At 38.9% G+C, this 25,391-nt stretch overlaps 4 protein-coding genes across 6 annotated transcripts in view; 2 read left to right on the top strand and 2 right to left on the bottom strand.

Annotated features, from left to right (window-relative positions):
• LOC126765920 (tetratricopeptide repeat protein 39B-like) overlaps window positions 1-18,979 on the bottom strand; it is a 124,407-nt gene extending 105,428 nt beyond the window's left edge. For both annotated transcript variants that reach the window (XM_050483624.1, XM_050483623.1), the window contains exons 1-2: window positions 18,840-18,979; window positions 10,225-10,532 (exon numbers count right to left, since the gene is read on the bottom strand). The gene's annotated coding sequence lies outside the window, so the exon portion shown is untranslated. The remainder of the gene's footprint in view (window positions 1-10,224; window positions 10,533-18,839) is intronic.
• LOC126765931 (uncharacterized) lies at window positions 510-21,021 on the top strand. Of its 2 annotated transcripts, XM_050483662.1 has the most exons (3): window positions 510-2,344; window positions 20,775-20,873; window positions 20,928-21,021. In XM_050483662.1, exon 1 carries the CDS (start codon window positions 654-656, stop codon window positions 1,896-1,898), a length of 1,245 nt encoding a protein of 414 aa, XP_050339619.1. In that variant the 5' UTR covers window positions 510-653; the 3' UTR covers window positions 1,899-2,344; window positions 20,775-20,873; window positions 20,928-21,021. The 2 variants fall into 2 exon arrangements, with proteins under 2 accessions (XP_050339619.1, XP_050339620.1); XM_050483663.1 differs by lacking the exons at window positions 20,775-20,873; window positions 20,928-21,021 and having other exon boundaries at window positions 510-2,077; window positions 2,142-3,242.
• LOC126765946 (uncharacterized) lies at window positions 19,206-20,700 on the top strand. Its single transcript, XM_050483694.1, has 4 exons — window positions 19,206-19,395; window positions 19,457-19,649; window positions 19,716-19,895; window positions 19,957-20,700. The coding sequence occupies exons 1-4, from the start codon at window positions 19,367-19,369 to the stop codon at window positions 20,458-20,460; spliced, it is 906 nt and encodes a 301-aa protein (XP_050339651.1). The 5' UTR covers window positions 19,206-19,366; the 3' UTR covers window positions 20,461-20,700.
• LOC126765952 (putative nuclease HARBI1) lies at window positions 20,714-22,385 on the bottom strand. The gene is made up of 3 exons (XM_050483701.1): window positions 21,531-22,385; window positions 21,318-21,465; window positions 20,714-21,249 (listed from the first exon to the last, which is right to left on the bottom strand). Exons 1-3 carry the CDS (start codon window positions 21,695-21,697, stop codon window positions 20,740-20,742), a joined length of 825 nt encoding a protein of 274 aa, XP_050339658.1. The 5' UTR covers window positions 21,698-22,385; the 3' UTR covers window positions 20,714-20,739.
• Window positions 22,386-25,391: the final 3,006 nt, after the last annotated feature.

The following is a 25,391-nucleotide window of genomic DNA, read 5'->3' as shown; positions in this document are numbered from 1 at the left end:
CGGCAATCCGTCGGCCCCTGCCGGTTTGTTGTTCTTCAGGCGGGCAATTGCTATTCGAACTTCTTCATGGTCGGGCAATGGAACGTCTGCTTCATCGTCATCGATTGGGGAATCGGGTTCGCCTGCTCCTGGCGTTGTGCATTCACTGCCATTCAGCAGGCTGGAGAAGTGTTCCCTCCATAATTTAAGTATGCTCTGGGCATCGGTCACTAGATCACCTTTGGGGTTCTACAAAGAGTATGCTCCGGTCTTGAAACCTTCTGTAAGCCGCCGCATTTTTTCGTAGAATTTTCGAGCATTACCCCTGTCGGCCAGCTTATCAAGCTCTTCGTACTCACGCATTTCGGCCTCTTTCTTCTTCTGTCTACAAATGCGTCTCGCTTCCCTCTTCAACTCTCGGTATCTATCCCATATTGTCACCAAGGAATCGTGGCGGGGGCAGCTGAGGATCACCTCGCACCAACACCACCCTAAGCCAAGGTGTCGAGGTACCCGTGCCGAGGGCTGAATGGTCAGCGGGGGTAATAAATAGCTGATCGCGAACGGTCCCCTCCGATGCCCGGGCGAGGTCGGAGGTATAAAAGCCTTCTCTCCGCATACCGGCTCTGCGGACGAGTGACCAACCCTTTCCGGCTTACTCGTGGGACCAACAAATGAACGGAAACAACAAAACAACAACAACTACAACAACCAATTTGACGACAACAGCGACGACTAAGGACATGAATTACAGGATTCCCATTACGGAATCCGACGAAGACGAATTACTCGCCTCCAGCCAGGAGACGAGTAAAGGTACTGCCGGACATACCAACCTAAGTATACCGGCAGATACAGCAGTGATAACAGCAAACGTAAGGGAGGAAGCGTCCACCTCCAAAGCTGCCATGAGCACCAACCAAAGTGCACTGGCGGCCAAAGGGGAAATCAAAAAGAAGCGCAAAAAATCCCAGAATCAGCTGAGGAAAAACCGGTACCAGAGGGCAGTCTTCATTCTAGGGAAGATAGCCAAAGACCAGGCAGCCGGCACCCCAGTTGATGAGGCAGAAACAAAGCGCCTCAAAGCAATAGTGGAGGAATATGAAAGCTACCTGAAAAGGAAGCAATCAGAACCTCTAGTAGAGAACATACAGGAGAGCACTTCACAAAAAAGGAATCGCTCTACGACAGAAACACCCGAAACTCTGCCTAAAAAACCGAGGCGGAGTGAAGGCGAACAGAACAGCGCAACAGCGGCAAGGCATTTCTGCGATGTAGCCAGAGATAGCCTGCAAGTGGCCATCATAGATGGGAATTCCTCCTCACCGAGCACGGTACAGGAAAGATGGGTGGAGATCGACGTCAGATTGTCGAGTATGGTGCTAAGCTATGTACTCGACAATCCGGCGGGTCCTCACCCGGAGTTTGACTCCTCTGAGACCCTCAGGGGCTACAGGGTCATCAAGTGCGCGGACCAGGCCTCCCTGGATTTCCTGACGGGTAGTGTTGCTAAAATCAGCAACGCCTTTGTAGGCCTCCAATTGAGGCTTATACCCGCCAGGGACATTCCAAAGAGACCTCGTGCTCGCATTTGGTTACCCCCACTAGAGGAGCCAGGCGAAAAACTCCTGAGGTGTATCAAGCTGCAGAACAAATCTATACCTGGTATAGATGAGTGGCAGCTGATAAAGGAGGAAAAACCAAATAAAGCCAGCAGACCAATACTAGTGGCCATTTGCGAAGAGTCCATTGAGGCTCTCAAGAAGACTGACTACAAAATCAGCTTCGGAATTCGCAAGGCCAGGTTGAAAATCTTCCAAGGCGACAAAGCGGCTGACGAAGACGACACGGAAGAGGTCGACGACGCCAGCCAGTTGCTAAGGAATGTGGGCATCGAAGAAACCCGAGATGCCCAATAACAACCTTAGATGCGTACAGATAAACCTGCAGCACTCGAAGAGTGCTACAGCGAATCTGATAACCCTTATGAACGAGGGGAGCATCGACATCAGCCTAATACAGGAGCCCTGGGTCAAAGAAGACACCATTAAAGGGCTAAACAGCAGCAACTATAACCTGTTTTACACACGGAACAAAGGTAAACCTAGGGCATGCATTCTTATCAATAAAAGTATAAATGCATTTCTTTGTCCTAATTACAGCACAGCAGATATCATAGTGGTAAAGGTGGAACAGAAGGAAAAGCCCTTCTTCTTAGTCTCGGCCTACTTGGCCCATGACGAAGATATACCACCGACCCCGCTCACCAGACTAGTAGAGGAGAACAGGAAAGAAGATGTCCTAATAGGGTGTGATGCAAACGCAAGGCACACCGTATGGGGTAGCTCCAGCATAAACACCAGAGGTGAGTCACTCTTGCAGTATATTCTAAATAGTAATCTAAGTATATGCAACAAGGGCGATAAGCCAACTTTTATTTTTCCAAGCTCTGATAGGTTTCCGGGGTGGGAGGAAGTGCTTGACCTCACGCTATCAACAGACACAGACAGTCTCGTTGTGGATAACTGGAGGGTATCCGATGAGCCTTCCATGTCGGATCACTCCTGGATACTCTTCAGCATCCGCGGGAGGTACAGTGCTCCTCTCACATACCGAAACCCTAGAAGAACAGCATGGGAAAAATATACCAGAATAGCAACAAAATGCCTCGAAAAGGGAGGCAATAAGAGTATCAGAAATCCTCAAGAACTAGATTCAGAAGTAGAGAAGTTGGAAAAAATCTTAACCACAACTTTCAATAAATCTACTCCGCTAACAGTTTTGAAAAAGAGAAAGTCTCTCCCTTGGTGGAACAGTGAACTCAAGAATTTGAGAACACAACTAAGGAAAGCTTTCAATGAGAGTTTTAGAACCAAAATATGGCAGCCATATAAAGATATTATGAAAAGATACAAAAAAGCAGTCAGGAAAGCAAAAAACGACTCTTGGCGATCTTTCTGCACATCGATAGAAAGTTGCAGAGAAACCGCTAGGCTGAGCAAAATGCTATCCAAAGATCATATTAACACTGCCTACATTAGGACGGAGGGAAGTGATTGGACCTCCTCGGCAAAAGAGTCTCTGGAGGTACTAATTACAACACACTTCCCCGGGAGTCAGCAAACACCTTCAACGAGGGTTCAACCAGAACCACCGTTGAACGCAGCTGATTATCAAAGCCAAATAATAGACAAAAGCAAAATCAAGTATGCCATAAATAGTTTTGCACCATTTAAAGCGGCAGGTCCTGACGGGATTATGCCCATAATGTTGCAAAAACTGGTAGAACCAATGGTTCAAAGACTTGAAAATATATACAAAGCTAGCATTCTATTATCCTACATCCCAAGAAGTTGGAAAAGAAGTAAAGTTGTGTTCCTTCCAAAACCCGGCAGAAGAACACACGAAAATGCCAAGGACTTTAGACCTATAAGCCTTACCTCCTTTATGCTGAAGGTACTGGAAAGGCTAATAGATCTACACGTAAGAACAATAATGGCGGAGAAGTTATCGAAGTCCCAACATGCGTACATAAAGGGCCGATCAACCGAAACTGCCCTTCACGAGGTGATAAGTGTAATTGAAAAATCACTACACCACAAACAATACACCATGGCTGCTTTTCTAGACATAGAGGGCGCCTTCAATAACATAGAAGTAAATGCGATAATTAACTCTCTGGCACATGGTGGCATAGATGACACTGTGTGCAGATGGATACTATCGATGCTTGAGAATAGGAAGATTATAGCTTCAAACGGCGCTGCAACACAAACAAGCTATGTGAGTAGAGGGACGCCTCAAGGAGGGGTCCTCTCTCCGCTCCTATGGGTTGTAGCGCTGAACGAAATACTCCTCCAACTAAACGGTGGAGGAGTGAAAGCAGTGGCGTATGCAGACGATATAGTGTTGTTGGTATCAGGCATGTTTCCTTCAACAGTCAGCGAGATTATGGAAAGAGCACTTCGAAGGTTAAACCTATGGGCTAAAAACAATGGACTAGGAGTTAACCCGAACAAAACAGAACTGATGCTATTCACAAGCAGAACCAAAATACCTCAGTTTCAACTTCCGGTACTAAACGGTACAACACTCACTCTATCCCCCACAGCTAAATACTTGGGGGTGGAGATTGACACCAAATTGTCCTGGAAAATAAATATAGAAAAAAGAATAAACAAAGCATACATGGCTTACTATACTTGTAAGAGAATCGTCAACAAGAATTGGGGCCTCAAACCAAGTATAGTCATGTGGATGTACATATATGGCGGTCATAAGACCTATACTTACATATGGAGCTCTGGTATGGTGGCCAGCGCTAAACAAACAATACAACATTAAAAAATTAAATGGTATACAAAGAGCAGCATGTGCGGGTGTTACTGGGGCAATCAGGTCATGTCCGACTGATGCGCTCAACGTGATCCTGCATCAACTACCAATGGACATTTTTATTCAAAAAACAGCAGCTATTGCGGCGACAAGAATAAAAGAATTGGGAGGTTGGAACCAGCAGAACTATGGACATAGTGTAATCCTAAACAAGCTCACCATTAATAAATCAGACTACATTCTCCCAAAGCTGGATTTCAATAGACACTTCCAGGTAAGGATACCATCTAGACGAGAATGGAGAAGAGGCTCAATAGAAGAGGAGGATACCATCTCAGTCTATACCGACGGGTCCAAAATGGACTGTGGAGTAGGCACGGGGGTATTCTCCACCGATCTTGGCATATCTCTCTCTATACGTCTATCGAACTCGGCTAGCATCTTGCAAGCAGAAGTACTAGGCATAGAAAAAGCCTGCGAAGCTCTATTGGAAAACCACGGGAATATAAATAAAGCAACTATATTTACGGATAGCCAGGCGGCGCTCCTGGCCTTGTCTTCACCCATGACAAACTCCAGCACAGTACACAACTGCAAGAGAGCACTAAGCGCAATAAAAGACAAGCTCCAACTAAACTTGATCTGGGTTCCCGGCCACAGGAACATTTTCGGTAACGAAAAAGCAGACGAGTTGGCAAAGGCAGGAGCTTTCCTCAACGAATCCGAGGCGGAGATAATACCAAGTCCGCTAGGATCAATCAAAGGAGAGATCAATAGACAATTTCAACAAATTGCAAATAACAGGTGGAAAAACATCACAAAATGCGTCATAACTAAACAATTATGGCCAACATATGACAGGAAAAGAACCAACGACTTACTAAATAGGTCAAGGAAAAGTATTTACAGAGTAACAGCTACCACAACAGGGCACTGGCCATTTGGGGAACACGCATCCAAAATGGGTATGCCCTACAACGACATCTGCCGTGGCTGCGGAGTAGCAGGGAACAAGGAAACAATCTTCCACTTTCTCTGTGAATGCCCAGCTCTAGCACAGATCCGACACAAAACACTTGGAATCCATCTAGCACCAAACCTTGAATGGATTTCCACTAAAAGCATATCGGACATAAGTAGTTTCATCGAAACCTCAAAATGGTTTGAAAGAGAATGTGAAACGTAATAGCAGATACAGGAGGTTCTATCATCCGAGGCTTGTTGCTTCCTTTCATTGGGGGTGTTTTTTTGGCTGGTCCCAAACCCAGCGCACAACCCTATGTAGGGGATGTTTCGCCTTCTCACTTTAGCTCGCCTTCGAACGGATGTTCTTAGGCTACCCAGAGGATACTTGGTCAAAGACCGGAAGTAGTGAGCTGCTTGAGCCATGTGTAAAAGAATCGTTTCTGGCCACTCCCAAGTGAATGGCGATCAGAGAACTTTCCTCACTTGCGTGAGCTTCTACACATGACTCCATCCTTCTTATGAAAAATTGCTCTCACCAAATTCGTCGCAGGCTATTCAGCCATGCGGTTGCCAACGTCACATACCAAGACGTGACATTTACACCTCGTACCCGAATGAGACGGAGATAATGACTGCTATCAGAGCATTAAAAAACAACAAAACTCCTGGGCCGGATAACTTCAACCCAGAACTCCTAAAAGCTGATCTTCAGACGACTGCGCGGATACTGTTTCCTCTACTCAAAGATATTTGAGCCTCAGAAAAGATACCAGACGAGTTGAAAGAAGGTGTTATTATTCTTCTTCCGAAGAAGGGAAATTTATCGGAATGTAAAAATTGGAGAGGAATAACACCACTAAATGTGGTGAATAAAATAATAACGCACATAATTCACATAAGGTTATCTGATTCGCTGAAGCATGGGCTATGTAAAGAACAAGCTGGTTTCAGACCCCATTGGTCATGTGTCGATCACATCAACACCCTACGAGTGATTGCAGAGCAGTCGGTAGAGTCTTGAACTCCTCTCTATCTTTGCTTTATCGATTTTGAGAATGATTTTTGACACGATTTGGAGAGCCCTAGTATGCAAAGGAGTTCCGGAAAAACTGGCTAACCTAATAAAACAGCTTTACTCAGAAGCTAGTTGTTGAGTAAGGTGTGGAAATATTTTAAATAGTGGAATCAAAGCCAGGACTGGTGTCTCCCATTTTATTCAATTTGGTATTGGATTTGGTGATGCGTCAAGCGTGTGCGACTAACAGAGAAATATCTTGGGGTTTAAGCGGTTGACTAGAAGATTTGGACTATGCGGATGATATCTGTATGTTGTCCCATAAATATTCGCGCATATCCTTGAAACTTGAAGCTGTTAGTGATCTCGTCGCAGAAACTGGACTTAAAAATAATATAGCGATGAAAAAAACTCATGTGCATCAACACAATCGAAACGCCAAACCTACAGATCGCTGGAACATGTCTCGAAGAAGTAGACGAGTTTTGCTATTTAGGTAGCATTATAAATAAAAATTGTGGATCAGCAGCCGATATTCGAAATCGTATATCCAAAGGTCGCGCTGTCTTCGGAATGTCAGCGACAATCGCCTTTTTGATTTGTGGCTTTAGTCGCGGTATATAAAATTCCTGTCGGACCATTTGTTGCATCAAGCGATGCTTACCATGTAATGTAAGCTGGTGGAGGTATATTAGAAATAAATAAGTGAAACAGGATTTCTCAATGATGGGATGTCGTTCATTCTAACTAAGGCTGGAATTCGCTAATCTACCATTTGCCCGTATTAATCTCTTAGCGTCCAAAAATGGATTTAGGATGAGAGAAGCTTCCCCTTTCGAGAGGTCGTTTTTCGAGCAACTTTAATTTCTCTCGACTGAAATAGCGAGCTTGGGTATTGTGATAAGACCGATCTTGGCATGTTGCAAGTCGGAATGCGTTAGTTGTATATAAGGATCATTTGGTATTCCTTTAATTTTTTGTTTAAGCCTTTATGTAAATTTAAACGAGTAAGCGATTACTCTTAATGCTCTCGGGAATGATGAAAGTCGGTGTAGAATATCATCCGTATCTGGAGTGATATGAAACTTTTGAATGTTCCGACTTTCAGGAGGTTCTACATTCCGAGCGGGAGACTTTGACCAGAATTCTTCTGATTCTGTTAGCCACGTAGAACCGTTCTACCAGAGCGTAGTGTTGGTGAGGTGAAGTGGTATGCAACCTCTTGTCCCAAGATCCGCTAGGTTATCTGTACTTGCCACATGTTGCCAGTTTGCTGGGCCAACTATGGCTAATATTTGAGATATACGGTTAGATACATTGGTCTTCCAGGTATAGGGTAGTTTTTCTAACCATGCTAAGACTATTTCTGAATCTGAGCAAAGATACGTTTTGTGATTGGTTAATTTAAGATGGCTTTGGACAACTGAAACTAGTTTTGCTAACAGAAAAGCATCATTCAGTTCGAGCCGTAGCAGGCTTAGTGTCTTCAAGGGTGCAACTTTGGCTTTTGCTTCCAAAATATATGAATATATTTTGTTATCATACTGAGTGCGTACGTAATTTGTTGCGCAATAGGTCTTCTCAGACGCATCACAGAAACCATGTATTTCTACATTTTGAATAGGTACGAAATGGGTAACATCGAAGAGTTCTAATTTCCGAAATAGTATGTAAGTTGTTAGCAAAATTAACCAATTTTGTTAAACGCACAGGTTTTACCTGCTCATCCCATTCAATGTTTTAGCTTATACGTTAAGTAGAAACCTTGTAGTTTAGTAAAACAATTAATTTATAGCTCGACCTCCCCCGACACTATAACAAAAACACTCATTTCTAAAAACTTAAACAATTTTTTTTAGTTTTTTTGATGACTCATTGTTTTTCCGAAAAAAAAATCAAAATAATACATTAACTGAATTAATCTTTATATTATTAATATTAAATAAATACCATGTTGTCCAGAAACCATAAAAAATATTTTCCAGAATTCACTTCACGCAACGCAAAAAACCACTTGCAATTTCGAGAACAATAGAGAGTATCGTGAATAAGGACGTGATTACTGAACGAAGTCTAGGTTCCGACTACTTGTGTGGCAATAAAGCCGGCTGAAGGTCAATAATTTAATCGGTTTATTGTAGTACAGTTACTTAGGTACTAAAAAAAATCAATTTTGAGTAGCATCGCTGGAGTTTGTAATTCTCACTTTTGTCCAGTTTTTCAAGGAAAATGCACCTATGTGCACTGATAAACAATTAGTCACTGTCGAGTATAATTTCTGAAATTCCTGGCTGATTTCTTGTTGAATTTTTGATAAATTCATTAAAATGTTTATTTGGTTATCTACCAATATTTTTTCATTTTCATATCTTTCGACCAGTGCTTCCCAAGCCAGATTAAAATTTTCGTCATTTAATGCGAATCGCTTGACGATACTGCCTGCTTCCCGGAAGTGAACATGTCCCGGAAGGACGGCCATCGATCATACCCACCATCAAAAACTTCAGTATCACACGCTGGTACTTTTAAAAATATTCCTTTATCTAGGTCTTCTTTTGGAGTTATGACTTGTCTCGGAGGCAAAGTAGCGGCTGTACATGGTCTTAATAAATTTATTTGATCTAAGATCATCGCCTTTGTTGCTTCGTACTGAACGAGACAGTTTTCATATTAGGCTGACGCCGAAGCGTTCATGTTTTTTGGGAGTTCAGCGTCGTCAATATCTAGTACTGTATCGTACGCTGCCAGAAGGCGTGCCCATATGCTATCTATACTTTGAATTTTTAAGTTTAAATGAATGAATGATGAATCTTGAAATTGAATTATCTTTTGATCTTTTGATCTTTTTTGTTTTTCACTCTCTTTTGAGCAGGTGTGCCTTGCTGTTTATCATCATCAGCCATTTTAAAACCGATTCAGTATTGTCACTAAAAGCTAAAGCTGAAAATCTTGTACAGTATCGGATAAAGCTATCACTCTCAGTGATGAATCTTGAAATTAAATTATCTTTTGATCTTTTTTATTTTTCACTCTGTTTTGAGCAGGTGTGCCTTGCTGTTTATCATCATCAGCCATTTTTGGAATTTCTAATAAATGAGGCGTTTTTGGTTTAACCTCTTTTGATTTCTCCGATTGCATTTAAATTGTGCTTGATTTGAAGATTTTAGCTTGAAAATGTTTCGTATGAAATAGTATAATTGAAAATTTGGTCTCGTCAGAAAATGTAGTTAACTCAATTTTTTTTTTGTTAGAAAAAAAAAATAATTGCCAGAAATTTATATTATAAAATTTATTATTTTCAGATCACAAATTTTGTTTGCGTATATTTTTAACTTAAATTTTCCGATCGCTTATTCACCGCAAAAACATATTAAATTTTTATTTTAATAAATATACAACATATAATGATTTGCTAATAGCCCATAAATATGTGTATGAAAACGCGGAAAAAATGGTAATAAATAATATATATGTGTGTTTATATATTTGTGTAAATATGTATAGTATATGTGTAAATATTAAACTATGTACATAAAAATGTATGTTATAAAATAATTAATATTATTGTGAGGAGAGAATAAGGGAAATGACATGAGCAAAAAAGTATATATCGTCGCCTGAAATGCAAAATAACGTAACAACATTTTCGGAAATGAATGAAACATGAAATAAAATGGAACATGAGTGAAACAAAATTTTAATATTGGTTAAAACTGGTTTATATCTCACCGCAGAACCTGAAAATGTTGAGCATAATTTGAAGTAGTGAAGCGTAATCAATAAGACTCTCAATTTCGAATTTTTTGATGATACGTTATTTTGCATTTCAGGTGACGATGTGTATGTATGTCGCGCGGGACCGGCACATCGGTACATATGTACATAAATGTAATTTTTTTTATTATTTCTTTATTTTTTTATTTACCTACCTTTGCTTGAACGTTATAAGCGATCCAGCTTGTTGCTTTATAGCTCAAGGGGAATCGCTGGAAAATTCGCAATAATTGTCTTCTGAAAATTGTTTTTCTAATTTTGGTGGTGTGTTTTGAGACATGAATTGACCATCCAGGCAGGTAGTTTAATGTCAGTACATTGTTATAGCTTTACGTTAATTTAATTTATGTGGGTACGATATGGTTATATATGCATATAGTTATGTACGTATATTAAATCCGGCTCGACGGACCATTTGTTCACACGTGACACTAGTAAACTTACTCGCACTAGCAATGAAAGTCTGAAAATAAATTGGAACTCAAAAATATTTTCAATATAAAATGTTTATTAAATTCTAAATCATCGCTTTTCACAAGAAACACAGCTGTCGAATTTGGAATTTACAAAGGTCACTATTTTAAACCTCCTGGTTTCCGAATAAAAAAACCTTTTGCAAAATGCGGTTTTTTACGGCTGAACAAAAATGATAGATGCGGGTGTTGTGGTAGAACGTCTTGCTTCACGGATGAAACGAAAAGAAGAAAAGTTTTTGATTGTTTTGTTGGTGAATTTGTGGGTTGATCGTTGGTGATGGTGCGTTGGGTGTGTTGTATGATGTTGTGTAGGATGAGCGATGTTATGTGCTGTATTGGGTGGTTTTTTTTTTTTTTATTTTATGGCGAGATGTAAAAAAATCATCAAAAGACACTGTTGCCCTTACAACAGTAGTGTGGGACTTTAACACATAAAAAAACATCTCAATAACGACACATAGCTTTGGTGAAATGCCCTGCGGAACCACCGATTAAGTATTACATCGCAGAGCAAGCTAAGCCTATTGACTATAACATCTCAGGGATTTTCAACTGGTTTTGGCTGTTTGCCTCGCTATATCGCATTCGTTCTAGTCTTCGCTGCTCTTGAATAACCTTAGCGGCCCAGTGCTTAACATGGTTCCACACCTGCTTTGATCGCAGCATGTGTGGCACTATGTTATCTGGCATTATTCTTTCAGAAATTTCCGTTTCTAAAAATGTCCTATCCTCCTCATATTTTGGGCAATGAAAAAAGATATGTTCGGCATTTTCTTTTCCATAACCACAAGATGAGCATATTTCTACCTCATCATGGCCATATTTGTGGAGGTATTCCCTAAAACAGCCATGACCACTCAATAGCTGCGTCAAGTAAAAATCAACGCCGCCATGCTTTCTGCTAACCCAGGTCTCTACATTTGCAATCAACCTGTGCGCCCATCGTCCTTTGGGCGCTGAGTCCCACATAGATTGCCATTCTTTCAGACTCTGCTGTCTTTCTTCCTCGCGCTCTCTAGCTGTTAGGGGCCCCCCGCTACTTTTGCTTTTACTGTACACTCTCTCTAACTCACTAGCCATTATTTCAGGTGGCATTATGCCTGCAATCACTCCTGCGGCTTCGTGAGACACCGTACGGAAGGCGCTGGCAACTCTAAGCGCACTTAACCGAAACAAGGACCTTACAGGTTTCGCATACGTTTTTTGTTTTAGAGCATTAGCCCACACTGGTGCTGCATACATGACTATTGACTGAGTCACTTTTGCCAGTAATAGCCTTCGGCTCTGACTTGGCCCGCCTGTATTAGCCATTATTCGACTTAAAGCCGCGTTAACTCGCGCCGCTTTTTCACAAGCCTTCTCTATGTTTGTTTTATAGTTCATCCTCGTATCAATTATTACGCCTAAGTATTTTAGGAATGACTGTGACGTTATTTTATGCCCGTCAATATCCAAGGTGACGACCTCCACTTTCTTCCTGCTAGATATGAGCACTGCTTCAGTTTTCTGTCCTGCCAGTTGAAGCTTCGCTGTTGTTAACCATCTCTTTATTTTTTGTGCAATATTGTTGCATAAGTCCTCGATTTGGTGCAGTTCTTTTGCCACGATTGTCACCGCTATATCATCCGCATACCCTATTATTTCCACTTCTTTCGGTCTTGGAAGTCGAAGGATTCCATCATAGAGGATGTTCCATAGGAGTGGGCCTAGCACTGATCCTTGTGGTCCTCCACCAGTAACTGCATACCGCTTTACCCCTTCATCCGTATCATACAACAATACTCGGTTCGAGAGGTAGCTATTTATGATCCGCAGAAGAAACGTTGGCGCTTTAAGAGCCTCTAGTGCTTTCACTATGTGGGCCCAACTAGCGGTTGGGTGGTGTGTAGTGATGTGTGTTGCTTGTTGTACAGGAGATGTGATGAATTTGTTGTGATGTATGTGTGATGTGTCGTGTAGGCGCAGGTTGTCATGTGAACAACAGGAGATATTTCGTTTAGCCCTCGTTAACCACCAGACCCATTTGCTTCGCTTCCTTATCCGTTCTGGAGAAAGCAGAACTAACGGCGCGGTTGTTAAGGCCAATGATATCAATATCATTGGCGTACGCCAGGAGCTGAACACTCTTATAGAAGATGGTACCTTCTCTGGTAAGTTCTGCAGCTAGAATTATTTTCTCCAAAGAAGGTTCAGGAAGTCACACAAAAGGGAGTCGCCTTCTCTAGAACCTCATTTGGTATCGAAGGGCTCGGAGAGGTCCTTCTCGATCCTGATAGAGCTTTTGGTGTTGCGCAACGTCAGTTTAAATAGCCGTATTAGTTTTGCGGGGATATCAAATTCAGACATCGCGGCATGAAGACAGTTCCTTTCGGTGCTGTCAAAGGCAGCTTTGAAATCGACGAAGATTGGGGCGTGTCGATTCTCTTTTCACGGGTCTTTTCCTAGATTTTTACTGAATATTTGGACTGTTGTTGACTCTCCAAGTCTAAAGCCACACTGATAAGGTCCAATCAGCTTGCAGACGGTGGGCTTTAATCTTTCACACAATGCACTCAATAGAACCTTATACGCGATGTAGAGGAGGTAGTTGGCGCAGATTGAGGGATCTCCCTTTTTGTGGATTGGACATGGTACACTTAAATTCCAATCGTCGGGCATGCTTCCGTCCGTTTATATTCTACAAAGAAGCTGATTCTTCACCGCCGTTTTTGTAATGTTCGGCAGGCAACCCATCGGCCCTCCCCCACTTTGTTGTTCTTCAGGCGGGTAGTTGCTATTCGAACTTCTTTATGCTCGGGCAATGGAACGTCTGTTCCATCGTCATCGATTGAGAAATCGGGTTCGCCTTCTCCTGGTGTTATACTTTCACTACCATTCATCAGGCTGCAGAAGTGTTCCTTCCATAATTTTAGTATGCTCTGAGCATCAGTCACCAGATCACCTCTGGCATTTCAGGTGTATGCTCCGATCTTGAAACCTCTTCATACTAACGCACTTTGGCCTCTTTCTTTTTCTGTCTGCAATTGCGTCTCGCTTCCCTCTTCAACTCTCGATATCTATCCCATCCCGCACGTGTTGTGGTCGATCGTAACGTTGGGAGTAGGCAGTCTGTTTTCTCTCCGCTGCGGCACGGCACTCCTCGTCGTACCAGCTGTTCTTTTGCATTTTCCTAAAACCAATGGTTTCGGTTGCAGCAGTGGCGTAGCTACAACTTCGGGCGACCGGGACCACGGATGTTCTGCTGCCCCCCTTTATCTACCTACCTAAATTTTTTTTACGAAAATTTTTTAAATTTAAAATTTAGGAACTAGAAGCCACGCAAATTCTGAAGTTCCAAAATTCTCACAATACGGTTTTTGAGGAAATTGATAGTAAATTTACAAGACATCTTATTAAAAGCCATAGAAATAATCCATTTTCGCCCTATATCTGGTACACTGTTGACACAATTTGCAGGAATTTTTGCCCGAATTGGAGTTTTTAAATACCTTTTTTGTAAATTTGGAGAAATAAAAGTATTTGTTACATTCAAAGCATAGGGTAACTGTGAGAGTGACACGTCGCTAGACAAAGCTAGAAAAGTGCATTTTTAAGTTCTATCACTATTTTTAAGAAAGACATAATCCAAAGATATGAGATAAATTCAAAGACTGAAGAGTATTCGAGTAAAAATTAATATTTTTCATTGCTATTCAGATTATTACATTGTGAGTGTACAACTCTTTATCTTTTATAATAAATTTTGTAAAAAAAATTTGTTCAAGTACTTTTCTGTATATTAAAAAACAGCAAAGATCGTTTTGCCGCCCCCAAGACGTTGCGCTCTGGGCGATATCAGCGATATGTTGAAGAACCTCGTTTTAATGCGGATTGTGGCTAGACGTTCATTCACCGGAGTGAATGATAGTACTCGGCAACGGAGTCTCTCTCCCACCACGAATCCCACACCAAATTTGCGCTCCTTTATATGGCCACTCCTTGTCCCGTCCATCGCATTTCTTGGACGGCGGTGATATCAGCTTTCACTCCCACAAGGCTTGTTGTTCTTTTTCATTGGGTGGGTTTTTTTACGTGGCGCAAAAGCTGCGGAGAGGATGTTTCGGCTTCTCACTTTAAAAAAGGATGTTCTTAGGCTACCTAGAGGATACTCGGTCAAAGACCGGAAGTCGTGAGCTACTTGAGCCATATGTAAAAGAATCGTTTCTGGCCAGTCCCAAGTGAATGGCGATCAGAGAACTTTCCTCACTTGCGTGAACTACATGACTGCATCCTCCAGTGTAAAATGTGTTAACTGCAGTAAAATAGCTATTTGAAATGTTGCAATTTTTGGAATTTTCGATTTGCGTTTACAGTACCTAAAAGACTATATATTTTTTAATCAGGAGAACAGTAATTTAAGATCGCGGGGTCAAAGATATCGGAATTTTGCCTTGTTTACAATCACTGTGAATGTTTCCTTTACGATTCCGCCGACTGGCTTTTAATTTGGCTAAACTTTAGAATAGAAAACCTCTAATTCTGGCTTAAAATGTAACCAGCTAATAGTGGAGGTTCCCTAGATTAAGAATATATCTATATATAGCCGCCGCAAACTTATAGTTTATATAATAACTGCATTTAAAGTTTATAAATTTAACAATTTGAAGTACGAAAATTGCTGAAAACACAAAAGAGGCGACAGACTTCAAGCGACATCTATCAAATATTAAAATACGCACGTTCTTATGGACACATGGCTAGCTTGAGCTACTGTGGGGGTCGGCAGGTGGCAGATAGCTGAGCGGCCTCCAGATATGCAGGTTAGCTGCGAATATTGAATAAGCAGTCCCCGACCAAAGCAGCAGAGATGGAGGGTGCAGCCTTATTTGCTTAATGAAGTTTCTGTGGTGGAGTAAATCGATGCCGCCCATAAATTAGTGTCAAATCAACAAAATCCCGGAAGCGTCTGATTCAGAGATAAAACTAAAAGTATGAGCAAATGTGCAGAATTTGATCCCTTTAGACGAGCACCAAAGTTAACACCTGTTGGAAATCTCCACCCGCACTGCAAAATGAAATTTTGACACAGCGGGGAAAAAATTAAAGTGTGCGAGATCATATGCTCGAACTGGGAGAGAAAATAAATAAGTTAGTAAATATAATGAGTCACCCACAGCGCTCTATAAATAACCTCATGTGGGAACTCCTTAGCAGTATCGCGAAGCTGCATGCGTGCGCATAAAGGCACTACACTCTGCTCAAAAATCCCAGTCCACAAAATCCGGTACTACTGAGTGCTGTAGAAGCCACACCGAAAAGGTTACGTGATAACAGGCAAGCAAGTCAAAAGACTCCATCAAAGAAGGCCAAAAGGTCGAATGAGAAGAAATGCCAACAGAATGAGACAAAATGGAGAGGACAGGCGAAAGTCCGATTAAAATAATGCGGAAAGAAACTCCGAGGGATAAAGCTTGGGTTTCGGTAAAGCACGAAACCCCTAAAAGTAAGAAGGCGAAGAAAAAGTCATAGCAAAAACTGGAGACATGTCTTACAGTGAAATACTGAGAGCGGTAAAAAAGGAGAGGAGCCTAAGCAGCTTGGGGAAAATGTTTCTCGAATAAGAAAGACTGCAAAGGAAGAGATCCTTCTTGAGCTAAGAAGAGCCCAAACAGGAAGTACATACGAATACCGAGATGAAATAGACAGGGTATTAAGAGATCAAGCCCAGATAAGAGCCCTATTGTTTTTGGTTACGAAACATTTTTCTTGGATCCCACAGAAGGCGCCACTATCGCTGTAGCAAATTTTTAAACTAATTAAATATTAGTTCCAGTTTGTCCCAACAGATGGTAGTGACGTCAAATTCATTTTGTGTAATGCATTGAACTTTTGATAATATTCAGGCATACCTAAATGACAGTGTTGAGCGGAGAGTTTTTCACCATATAATGTTTACAAGGTATCCTAAATAAAGCAGCAGCTTTGCGTCAAATTCTTACTCAATTTCTAAATGTAGTACTAAATAAATCGAATTAATTTATTGTAAATACTGTAGATATTTTAGAATCATTTTCACAGAATCACAACCATCTGGTCCAGTTGCTCAAAACCGTTTCAAGCAAACAGCAAAACGAGAACTATTTGATCGACATCAATCGACAATGCGCATTTTAGTGCAATTCTGGAAGCAGTCTCTAGTCACTATTTAAGACATTATAAAGTAAAGTCTCAATTCGTGACTAGTTACTATTCATAACACAGTCTATAGTCATTACTCAGAAAATATTGCCTTAAATTTGTGACCTGATAGTTAGCGCGTCACAAAACTTAAATGAACTCTTGTTTGCCATTTTGAATATACTGAATAGAAATCATCGTAGATATTAAATGATGGCACAATTCAGATTTCTTTGGCGCCGCGATTTGAAGGTACCGTTGGAAAGAGGACGTCCTGATTAAAAAATATATCGGGTTATAGGTACCGCAAACGCTTAGTTTACGAGATATTCGACCTTAAAGTTCAAAAATTCCCAAAATTCGAACATTTCAACACGCTATTTTACATTAAACACACTTTACTCACATGTTTCACTTCAAATTAATTAAATTAAACTATAAACTTTTAAATAAATCCACATTTTACACTTGTAACAGTTTTTTTTACCGAAGAAATCTTTATTTTAAAAATTACATTTTACACTCGTAGTGAACACCATGTGTGTGCTAAATATTACGACGAAATGGAGCGCTGCCATGTGATAATAAGGAAATTCGCTGAAATGCCATTTTTCACAAAAATTCCTCTATACATTCATGTGCATATCTTCTTTATTTAATTTAATAAACAAATAAGTAATATTATATTATATTATATTATATTATTAATATTATTATTGTCATCTAATATACAAAACAACGTATTATTAAAAATAAATGGAAAGCGCTGACAGATATAATAACCAAAATTTAACCATTTTATAACGAAAACTCAAATTTTGTTTCTATATCAGTGCAAGATAACCAAAAAATATAACCACTTTATAACGAAACTCAATATATTTTTTTTATTTTAACCCAGAAAGGAGTACTACGCGAAAGTACTACGGTCACCCCGGGTATTCGCTCGACCAGGGTTATTTTTTTAAAGCACGGCCGAAGGCCGCCAACGCAGAAAGGAGTACTACGCGAAAGTACTTCAGTCACCCCGGGTATTCGCTCGACCAGGGTTATTTTTTTAAAGCGCGGCCGAAGGCCGCCAACGCAGAAAGGAGTACTACGCAAAAGTACTTCAGTCACATAAATCACATATTACACATATACATATGTAGAAAGTATTTTTTTTTTATAGTTAATATAGAAAAAATAATCACGCAAAAAAGCAAAATAAGAAAAATTGTTAAAAATCCTACATATTTTCTGTTTAAGATGTGGCAAGGCTCGTTTTCCTCATAATTGTAAACAATCTAACCTTTTCAACGATGAGTATGCTAAGTGATTTTTAAAATAATAAATTTAAGTAAAATATAGTAAAATAAAAGTAAAATGTGAACTTATTTCAATGTTAAGAGTGTATATTTATATATACAGAGTGAAAAACGTGAAAAAATTTAGTGAAACAGAGAGAAATACCATGTGTTATTAGTGCAAATTTTTGAACTTTTATTCGTGAATATTTTAAACAATAAAAGTTTTTTTTTAAATTATTTTTAGATATTTCTTCTCTGGAGAAGCTCTCCTATCCGCACATTCGGTTTTTTTACCCCTCCGCCAAAGTAATCGGAATCGTGCCTAAATGATTTTCGATTTTTTATATTATGTAAACAACTCAAACACGAAAAAGTTAAAAATAAATCTATTTCACATAAATTTCGTTAATATTCTGAAACAAAGTCAGGATATGTTTTGATTTTTATTGGTAATTATGTTTTTTGTCTTTTCTTTTTTTTGACTATTTATTTTTATTAGCGGCCTTTACACGGTCACACATGCTCGCGAACATGGCATGATGCAAAAGTTTGACGTTTTCGTTCACACGGTCATGCATGTGTGTGAACTTCATTTTTGTTCAGCTTTCAACGAGTAAACATGGCACGCGCATTAGTGGCAGCTCTTCTGATTGAAAAAATTTGAGAAATGGAGGAAGAGGAAGAAATTGCAAAAAGTAGCAAGAAAAAACGAATTTGGGTTCAATATTGGCGTAAGAAAAGACCAACACGCTCGCATACAAATTTGTTAAAAGAACTAGAAATATCTTGCCCAAAGCCTAACAAAAATTTTCTTTGCATTCTTTTTGTTTTTGTTTTTATAGCACTCACTTTTTATTTGCCACAGTTCTGGAAAACTTTGATAGAGTTCAAAGAACTCTTTCCAAAATTACTCGTTCATGCGCGACACCATTCCTGCACACTGTCTTTTTTCCGACTGAAAAAATTCACTGCGTGCATTATGCAGCCCTTCACACGATCACACTTGTGTGACACACCAGCAGAAAAATTAAACAAGTTTAAAAACTTTGTACATGTGTGACAAGCATGTTTTTTCCCCCTTTACACGATACAATTTGGTGTGATGTCACACATGCTGTCACACATGTGTGACCGTGTAAAGGCCGCTATTCAAGTGTAAACACATCTAACAGCCCTATTCTGAAAAAACCTCTCAACTGAGTTGAGAGGAAACATTTGAGAGATTTCTTGTGAGGCATATGTTGTGAGGCTATTCTTGCTCAAACCTCATAAGAAAAAAGCTTTAAAAAGTCACCACGTGAGGTGAAAAGCTTTTTGCTGTCAAACAGCTGTTTTAATAAAAATAACAGCCCTATTCTGAAAAAACCAAAACAAAAATGGACACACAAATGAATAATCAGCATATGTAAGTAATTTTCCAAATTTTAAAATATATATATATATACAATAATTTCCTATATTCCTAGGCGTGCAAAAACGGAGCGGACAACTCAGGAGCAGCTGCAACATTACGTAATGTTTTGCAAGCAGCATCCTGAGTTGCAACGGGCGAAACTAACTCCGACCAACCCTCAAGGGCTGCAAATACTTTGGTCGGAGTTAGCAGATAATTTAAATGCGTTAAGAGGCCCAACTCGGTCGGCAGCCAAGTGGAAGGAGGTAAGATAATAAATGCTTCTGTTTGTGTCACATTACTAAAATACACACATATGTATATTTCCATAGTCATTAATGCATTGGAAACACCAGTTGCGATCGCGAGCGCGCAAACTTAAGACCCATGCGCAAGCGACTGGTGGAGGCCCTCCGATAAGTGGAATGACTCCATTCGAGGAGCAAGCCATAACCACATTTGGGGCAGCAGCGGTGGATGGATTGCCGGGTGTTGCGACTTTGGGTCATCAGGTAATTTACTATATATTTTTTTATTACATGAGGCAATAATTGGTCCGTTTTATACTTACAGGTTTTGCCGTTGTATATAAATACACAAGCTCCAGCTTCCTCGCCAACACCAACATCGCCTGCTCCAGCACCCTCACTAGCAGTCGCATCGCCTGCTCCAGCGCCAACACCAACAGTCGCATCGCCTGTTCCTGCATCTTCACTAGCAGTCACATCGCCTGCTCCAGCTTTTCCTGCTTTATCAGTAAATTTTTCTTCCTCGCCTTCACCTCATTTTTCTTCTTCACCATCACCTCCATCTTCTTCCTTATCTCCTCCCATATTATCTTCTCCCATGCCATCGTCTTCTTATATCCCTCCCGAAAAATTGACTGCAGCGAAGATGCTTGGAACAGTGCTAAAAAAAATGGAGGACAGAGAAAAGCGAGAGGAGGAGGCCATTGCTCTACAAAGAAAAATTGTAGAGCAAAATGTGCAGATGGCAGGGGTGCTGGCTCAAATGACACAGGCACTGACCTCGCTGTCTGAGGTTATGGCCAAGTTGTCCCAAAAATTGGATAAATAGTAATAAAAATGTAAAAAATGAAATAAGAATGTAAAAAATGAAATAAGAATGTAAAAAATGAAATAAGAATGTAAAAAATGAAATAAGAATGTAAAAAATAAAAAAAATTAAATAAAATAAAATGAATTATTTAAACATATGTAGATGTCTTTTTATTCATTCTTAGAGGAAGTAAAATGTACAGAGACAGACAGTAACTTACATATATGTATATATATTTATATATATATGTATTTATAGTACATAACGCCACTGGAAATATATGCATACATATGTATATTATAAAGAAATAATGTAACGTTCTCTTACTCTAGCACCCTCCCTAAAATTGGGGTTTTCGAAAACAATTTCGGTGTCTTGTGATTCTTCTAAAACTTCTTCAAAGCCAAGGTCTGCAGCCACACCATGCTTCAGTAAAATGTTGTGAAGAATTGTACACGCGTAAATAATCAAAGACGCTTTTTCAGGGCTGTAATGAAGAATGCGGTGTTTTGAGAGGCACCGGAATCGTGACTTCAAAACACCAAAGGCTCTCTCAATGGTATTACGTGCTTTGGCGTGCAACTTATTGTAACGCACTTCCCTTGCGTTTGAAGGTTCAGCGACTGGCGTTAACAGCCATGGCTCCAATGGATATCCTTGGTCGCCTAACAACCACGAATCACTTTGCGTGCTATAAGTATTTGTGAGGTGCATACGTGTTGGGGATGTGGTCCAAATACCAGAATCATGGCAAGACCCGGGATATCTCGCGTTGACAGCGGTGAACAGAAGTCGATGATCACAAACCTGCCAAAAATGCAAATATATACATATGTATTAATAAAATAGTTTGTATAATATAGAACATTACGTACTGCTTCTACATTAAGGCTGTAAAATCCTTTCCGGTTCATAAAAAGTGAGAGAGGAGTAGTGGCGTCTGTGCTTGAGGGTGAAACAATCCCAATATGGGTACAATCGATTGCGCCGATTGTGCCCTTGATCCCAAATTTCGTGTAAAATCTTTAAGAAAAAAATTATTTATTTATTTATATTTATTTATATTTATTTTTATTTATTTATCTTACCCCTTCTTTGCATCTGACACATCCTGCGCGCTTGAAGGGAAATAAATTTCACTTCCCTTAACATCCACAATCAGTTTTGAAATAAAGTGCAGAGCTCTTGACACTGAGGATTGGCTCATAGAGAGCATATAACTACATATTACCAACGCATTTTTGATAAGAGCCATGCCCGTAAAAATATAAACTCGTCAGGAAACGCAGATCAAAAGGAATATTTGACTTCTGCACGTCATGCGGCACCAATTCACTTATCAGCAATTTACATAGCGATTTTGGGAATCGAAATGTGTTAATAAATGCAGTGTCTTGCATAGTAAAGGGATCGCTTTTGTCTCGCAAACCCTTTAAAATTTTTCTCCTACCTCCCGATTCCTCCTCCTCAACAGTTGCCGCATATACAAATAATAGTTCCTCCATGCTAATAACACTCAATTCTCAATATTTTAAAAAATGTCAAATATGCAAAACAAAACAAACACAGATGTTTTGTATTATGATGGCTGCTTTCACACGTCACAGATATTTGTGAGAATAGTGAGCATTTGAGCTTTTGAATTTTCGCCAGAATAAGGTAACCCTCACTATAGTGAGAAACATCACTGTAGTGAGGTTGGTGACTTTTGTGAGGGCATGAGAATAGGGCTGTAAATAACTAAAGCAAAAGGTGATGATGGGGCGTCTCGACAGGCAAAAATTTTTCTTATACTAACTGTATTGCTGTACACATTATTGCCAGTGGAGACTCCATATTGCTTATGGAATACAATATATGACATGCAAATTAGAACAAATAGTATGCCATATATTGAAAGCAATGAACTGTCACTTCAGCAGTTTGACAGATCACTTTTCAAATGGGCGATGTCTTAAATTTATTAAACTTATACAAGCATAAATCAGTATATGATTGCTCATATTAAATTTAATATTTTAATTGTTATATAAATATTTTGCTACAATTATTATAGTCCGAAAATATAAAATCTTTTCTTTTTCAATATTTATATTTGTAGAATAAAGTATATTTTTCCTCTTTTTATTTTCCACATAAATATTTTTCATCCATATAAAAATTTAAACAGTTCAAGAGCTCAAAACACGCGGTTCATCAGCTCGAACCTACCTACCCGAGGCCTTTACGCAAATGATTATGTTATGATAACAAATGCCCACATACAGATTTGGCAACGGCAATGGCAATAGATTTCACAGTTAATATGCCATAAACTTAATACCATGTTCAGACCGAAAATTTAAAAGATTAGATTATATTTAAGCATTTCATAACCCAACAGTGTTCTCACTGCCGTTAGAAAGATCAAGAAACAGCTGTTATTGTCATTCAAGAATTCACATCGCTTAATATTTATCAAAAGAAAAGATTGTCATATAGTATATTGAAATAAAAAGACGGCTTTTTTTAAGATTTTCCATATAATAGAAATAATGGGTGCATTCTTTCATTTGTTAAGTCGATTTTCAGATGAAATTAGATTCATTGCTTTAAAAAAATTTGTTTGTTTACATTTTTTCCCTTTGTAGTGTCTAAATCAGCTGTGATAATGTAACAGATTTCCAGTGCTGACAAGTAGATTGCGCAAAATCAGAGTCGCACAAAGAGATTTAGCGTGGATCAGTTTCAAATCATTTCAATGAAGTGATTTGGAACTGTCATTTTTGTATGGCGAAATCTTGATAAACTTTTAAGATTAGTGGGATAATCCATCAATTCAATGAATTTTATGTTTTTTATAATGTTTAGTAATAAAGAACACAAATAAGAAACCAATGAATGGAATATCTCATTAAAAATAAAAAAAAAATTATTTATGTGAACAAAATTTTTGTATTTTAATTGACATTAAAAATAAAATTATTTACAAGGTAAAGGACATATACATACATATTTGAATTAAAGTTACTAAAGTATACAATATTTGGTCTCTTATCGTTTGGTCGATTGCGGTGAGGCGGTTCGCTACCACGGTGCCCATTTCTTGTGTGTGATAAGAATCGCAATTTTGAGTGTCGTAACTTATTGTAAATTTTATGCAGATTTTATGTAATGTCTCACAAACGTTAGTAAATCTTCCACTTTTGTGGGGTGATACCTTTCCCTCTTGCCATATCCTAAAATTCTCCACCGTCTTTTTAAGATTCAAATGCTTTGTTCAACAATAATCTACAAAGAAAATTTTGTTAATGAGGATTCATAATTTGTTTTTTTTTTATACCTACGCTATTGCTACGATCTCTTATCTCCGCACTATTTTTTTATCCCCATCACTTTCACTTTAGCTCAAATAAAAAAAACAAACTTGGATATTTAATTAGCTTTTTTTAGTTTACTGAAAATTGCGCAAAAGTTTTGACAGTTCCACATCTATTTTGAAGACAATGTGGAATTTAAAAACTATTGTGAATTGAAAATACATTACGATCCGATTGCTATCGTATGTCATAATGCCAATCACTGCATACGATTGACGTATCATGTAATTTTCTTCCGTATGTTTACCGATCCGTGCACGGATGTAACGATTCGACCCCTGTTCGTTTTCAATTGAGAGATTTTTGCGACTGTCACGTACTGAATTGCACCATCGTCTCAATCCACAAAAACTGCCTCTAATTTTAAATATAAATTTTAAAGACTTGTGATTGTATCACAGATAACGGCAACGGCAACTGCAATAGATTATACAGTAAGTATGCCATAAACGTATAGGTCTAAATTCGTTTTCAATTGAGAGATTTTTGTGACTGTCACGTACTGAATTGCAAGATCGTCTCAAGCCGCAAAAACTGTCTCTAATTTTTAAAATCAAAATTTTAAAGACTTGTGACTATATCACAGTACAGAATCACTCGGAAAGTACCAACCATCGTAAAGAGGAAGTAGAGAAACTATCAGCTGATGCAATGTAAACAAAGTCACAGCCAAGAGGTGCCAATGAACAAATGTCAAGGGGAGTCCGGGGTTGAGTTTCTATTGGCATCCAAGACGGCTGACTTTTAACCGGAAAATGGTTGCGTTGTGTTATTTTATTAAAATTTATGGAAAAGTTGTCCAAAAAATATTGGTTATTTATAAAACTTTAATATATTTTCATAATGTTGGAGAGAACGAAGCAATTTAATTGCAACCCTGCGAAGAATCCATAGCACTGTAACTTAAGTTAAGCGTAATATCTGTAACTAATACCACTCACTTCCGTTAAATTGAATAAAATAAACGCAAATTAATTTTTTATTTTCTTTATTGGTTTTTTTTAAAGTAACTTATAACTCTCGCTTATAACTTATAACTCATAACTGCCCTATTTATCTCTTAATTTTAGTTCTTATAGTATTATAATGCTGATCATGCAAAAAGGATGGCTGTGGCATTTCTTGTTGCGTGATCAAGTTCTTCTTGTAATTGTATTCCAATAGATTTTATGATGACTTTGCAAATTGGCTATTGTTGATTTTAATATTCTATTTGTTATGATAGGCGGTTGGCTTGATCCTATGGATGAATGTGGTGTCGACTTACATCACATATGTGTCTACTAGAGATGAATGGGATAGGGGTTTATTTTAGTGGGTTTGGGTTGCATTAACTACCCCCCTTGTTAAAAAAAGAAACGTCCTCGTTTCGGCTTAGGATGTTAATTCATCAATTTTGTGATAGATTCAAGCGTATTGGCATTACCTTCTTCAATTTTCCTTTTTTTATATTTTTTAATTTTTTGCCGGATTTTAATAATTACATAAATCAAAGTAATAATTATTGTCAAAAATAAGAGTGCCCAAAGAGTTGGGTGAGATTTAATTTCTTCTTGGCCCATATTTAAAAGGTTTGTATTTTTAAATTTT

Source organism: Bactrocera neohumeralis, unplaced genomic scaffold, assembly GCF_024586455.1.
Source record: "Bactrocera neohumeralis isolate Rockhampton unplaced genomic scaffold, APGP_CSIRO_Bneo_wtdbg2-racon-allhic-juicebox.fasta_v2 cluster11, whole genome shotgun sequence".
NCBI lineage: Eukaryota > Metazoa > Arthropoda > Insecta > Diptera > Tephritidae > Bactrocera > Bactrocera neohumeralis.
The sequence above is the reverse complement of the archived record's forward strand: the minus strand, read 5'-3'. Positions and strand labels throughout refer to the sequence as shown.

What these genes read in the sequence shown, in the direction of transcription:
- LOC126765931 (XM_050483662.1), top strand. Translation starts at nt 654, where the DNA reads ATGAACGGAAACAACAAAACAACAACAACTACAACAACCAATTTGACG.
- LOC126765946 (XM_050483694.1), top strand. Translation starts at nt 19,367, where the DNA reads ATGGACACACAAATGAATAATCAGCATAT. An exon ending in CAAATGAATAATCAGCATAT is followed by an intron (nt 19,396 to 19,456) that starts GTAAGTAATTTT and finishes CTATATTCCTAG; the next exon opens with GCGTGCAAAAACGGAGCGGA. An exon ending in TTGCGACTTTGGGTCATCAG is followed by an intron (nt 19,896 to 19,956) that starts GTAATTTACTAT and finishes TTATACTTACAG; the next exon opens with GTTTTGCCGTTGTATATAAA.
- LOC126765952 (XM_050483701.1), bottom strand. Translation starts at nt 21,697, where the DNA reads ATGGCTCTTATCAAAAATGCGTTGGTAATATGTAGTTATATGCTCTCT. An exon ending in GTGTCAGATGCAAAGAAGGG is followed by an intron (nt 21,466 to 21,530) that starts GTAAGATAAATA and finishes TTTTTCTTAAAG; the next exon opens with ATTTTACACGAAATTTGGGA. An exon ending in ACAGCCTTAATGTAGAAGCA is followed by an intron (nt 21,250 to 21,317) that starts GTACGTAATGTT and finishes CATTTTTGGCAG; the next exon opens with GTTTGTGATCATCGACTTCT.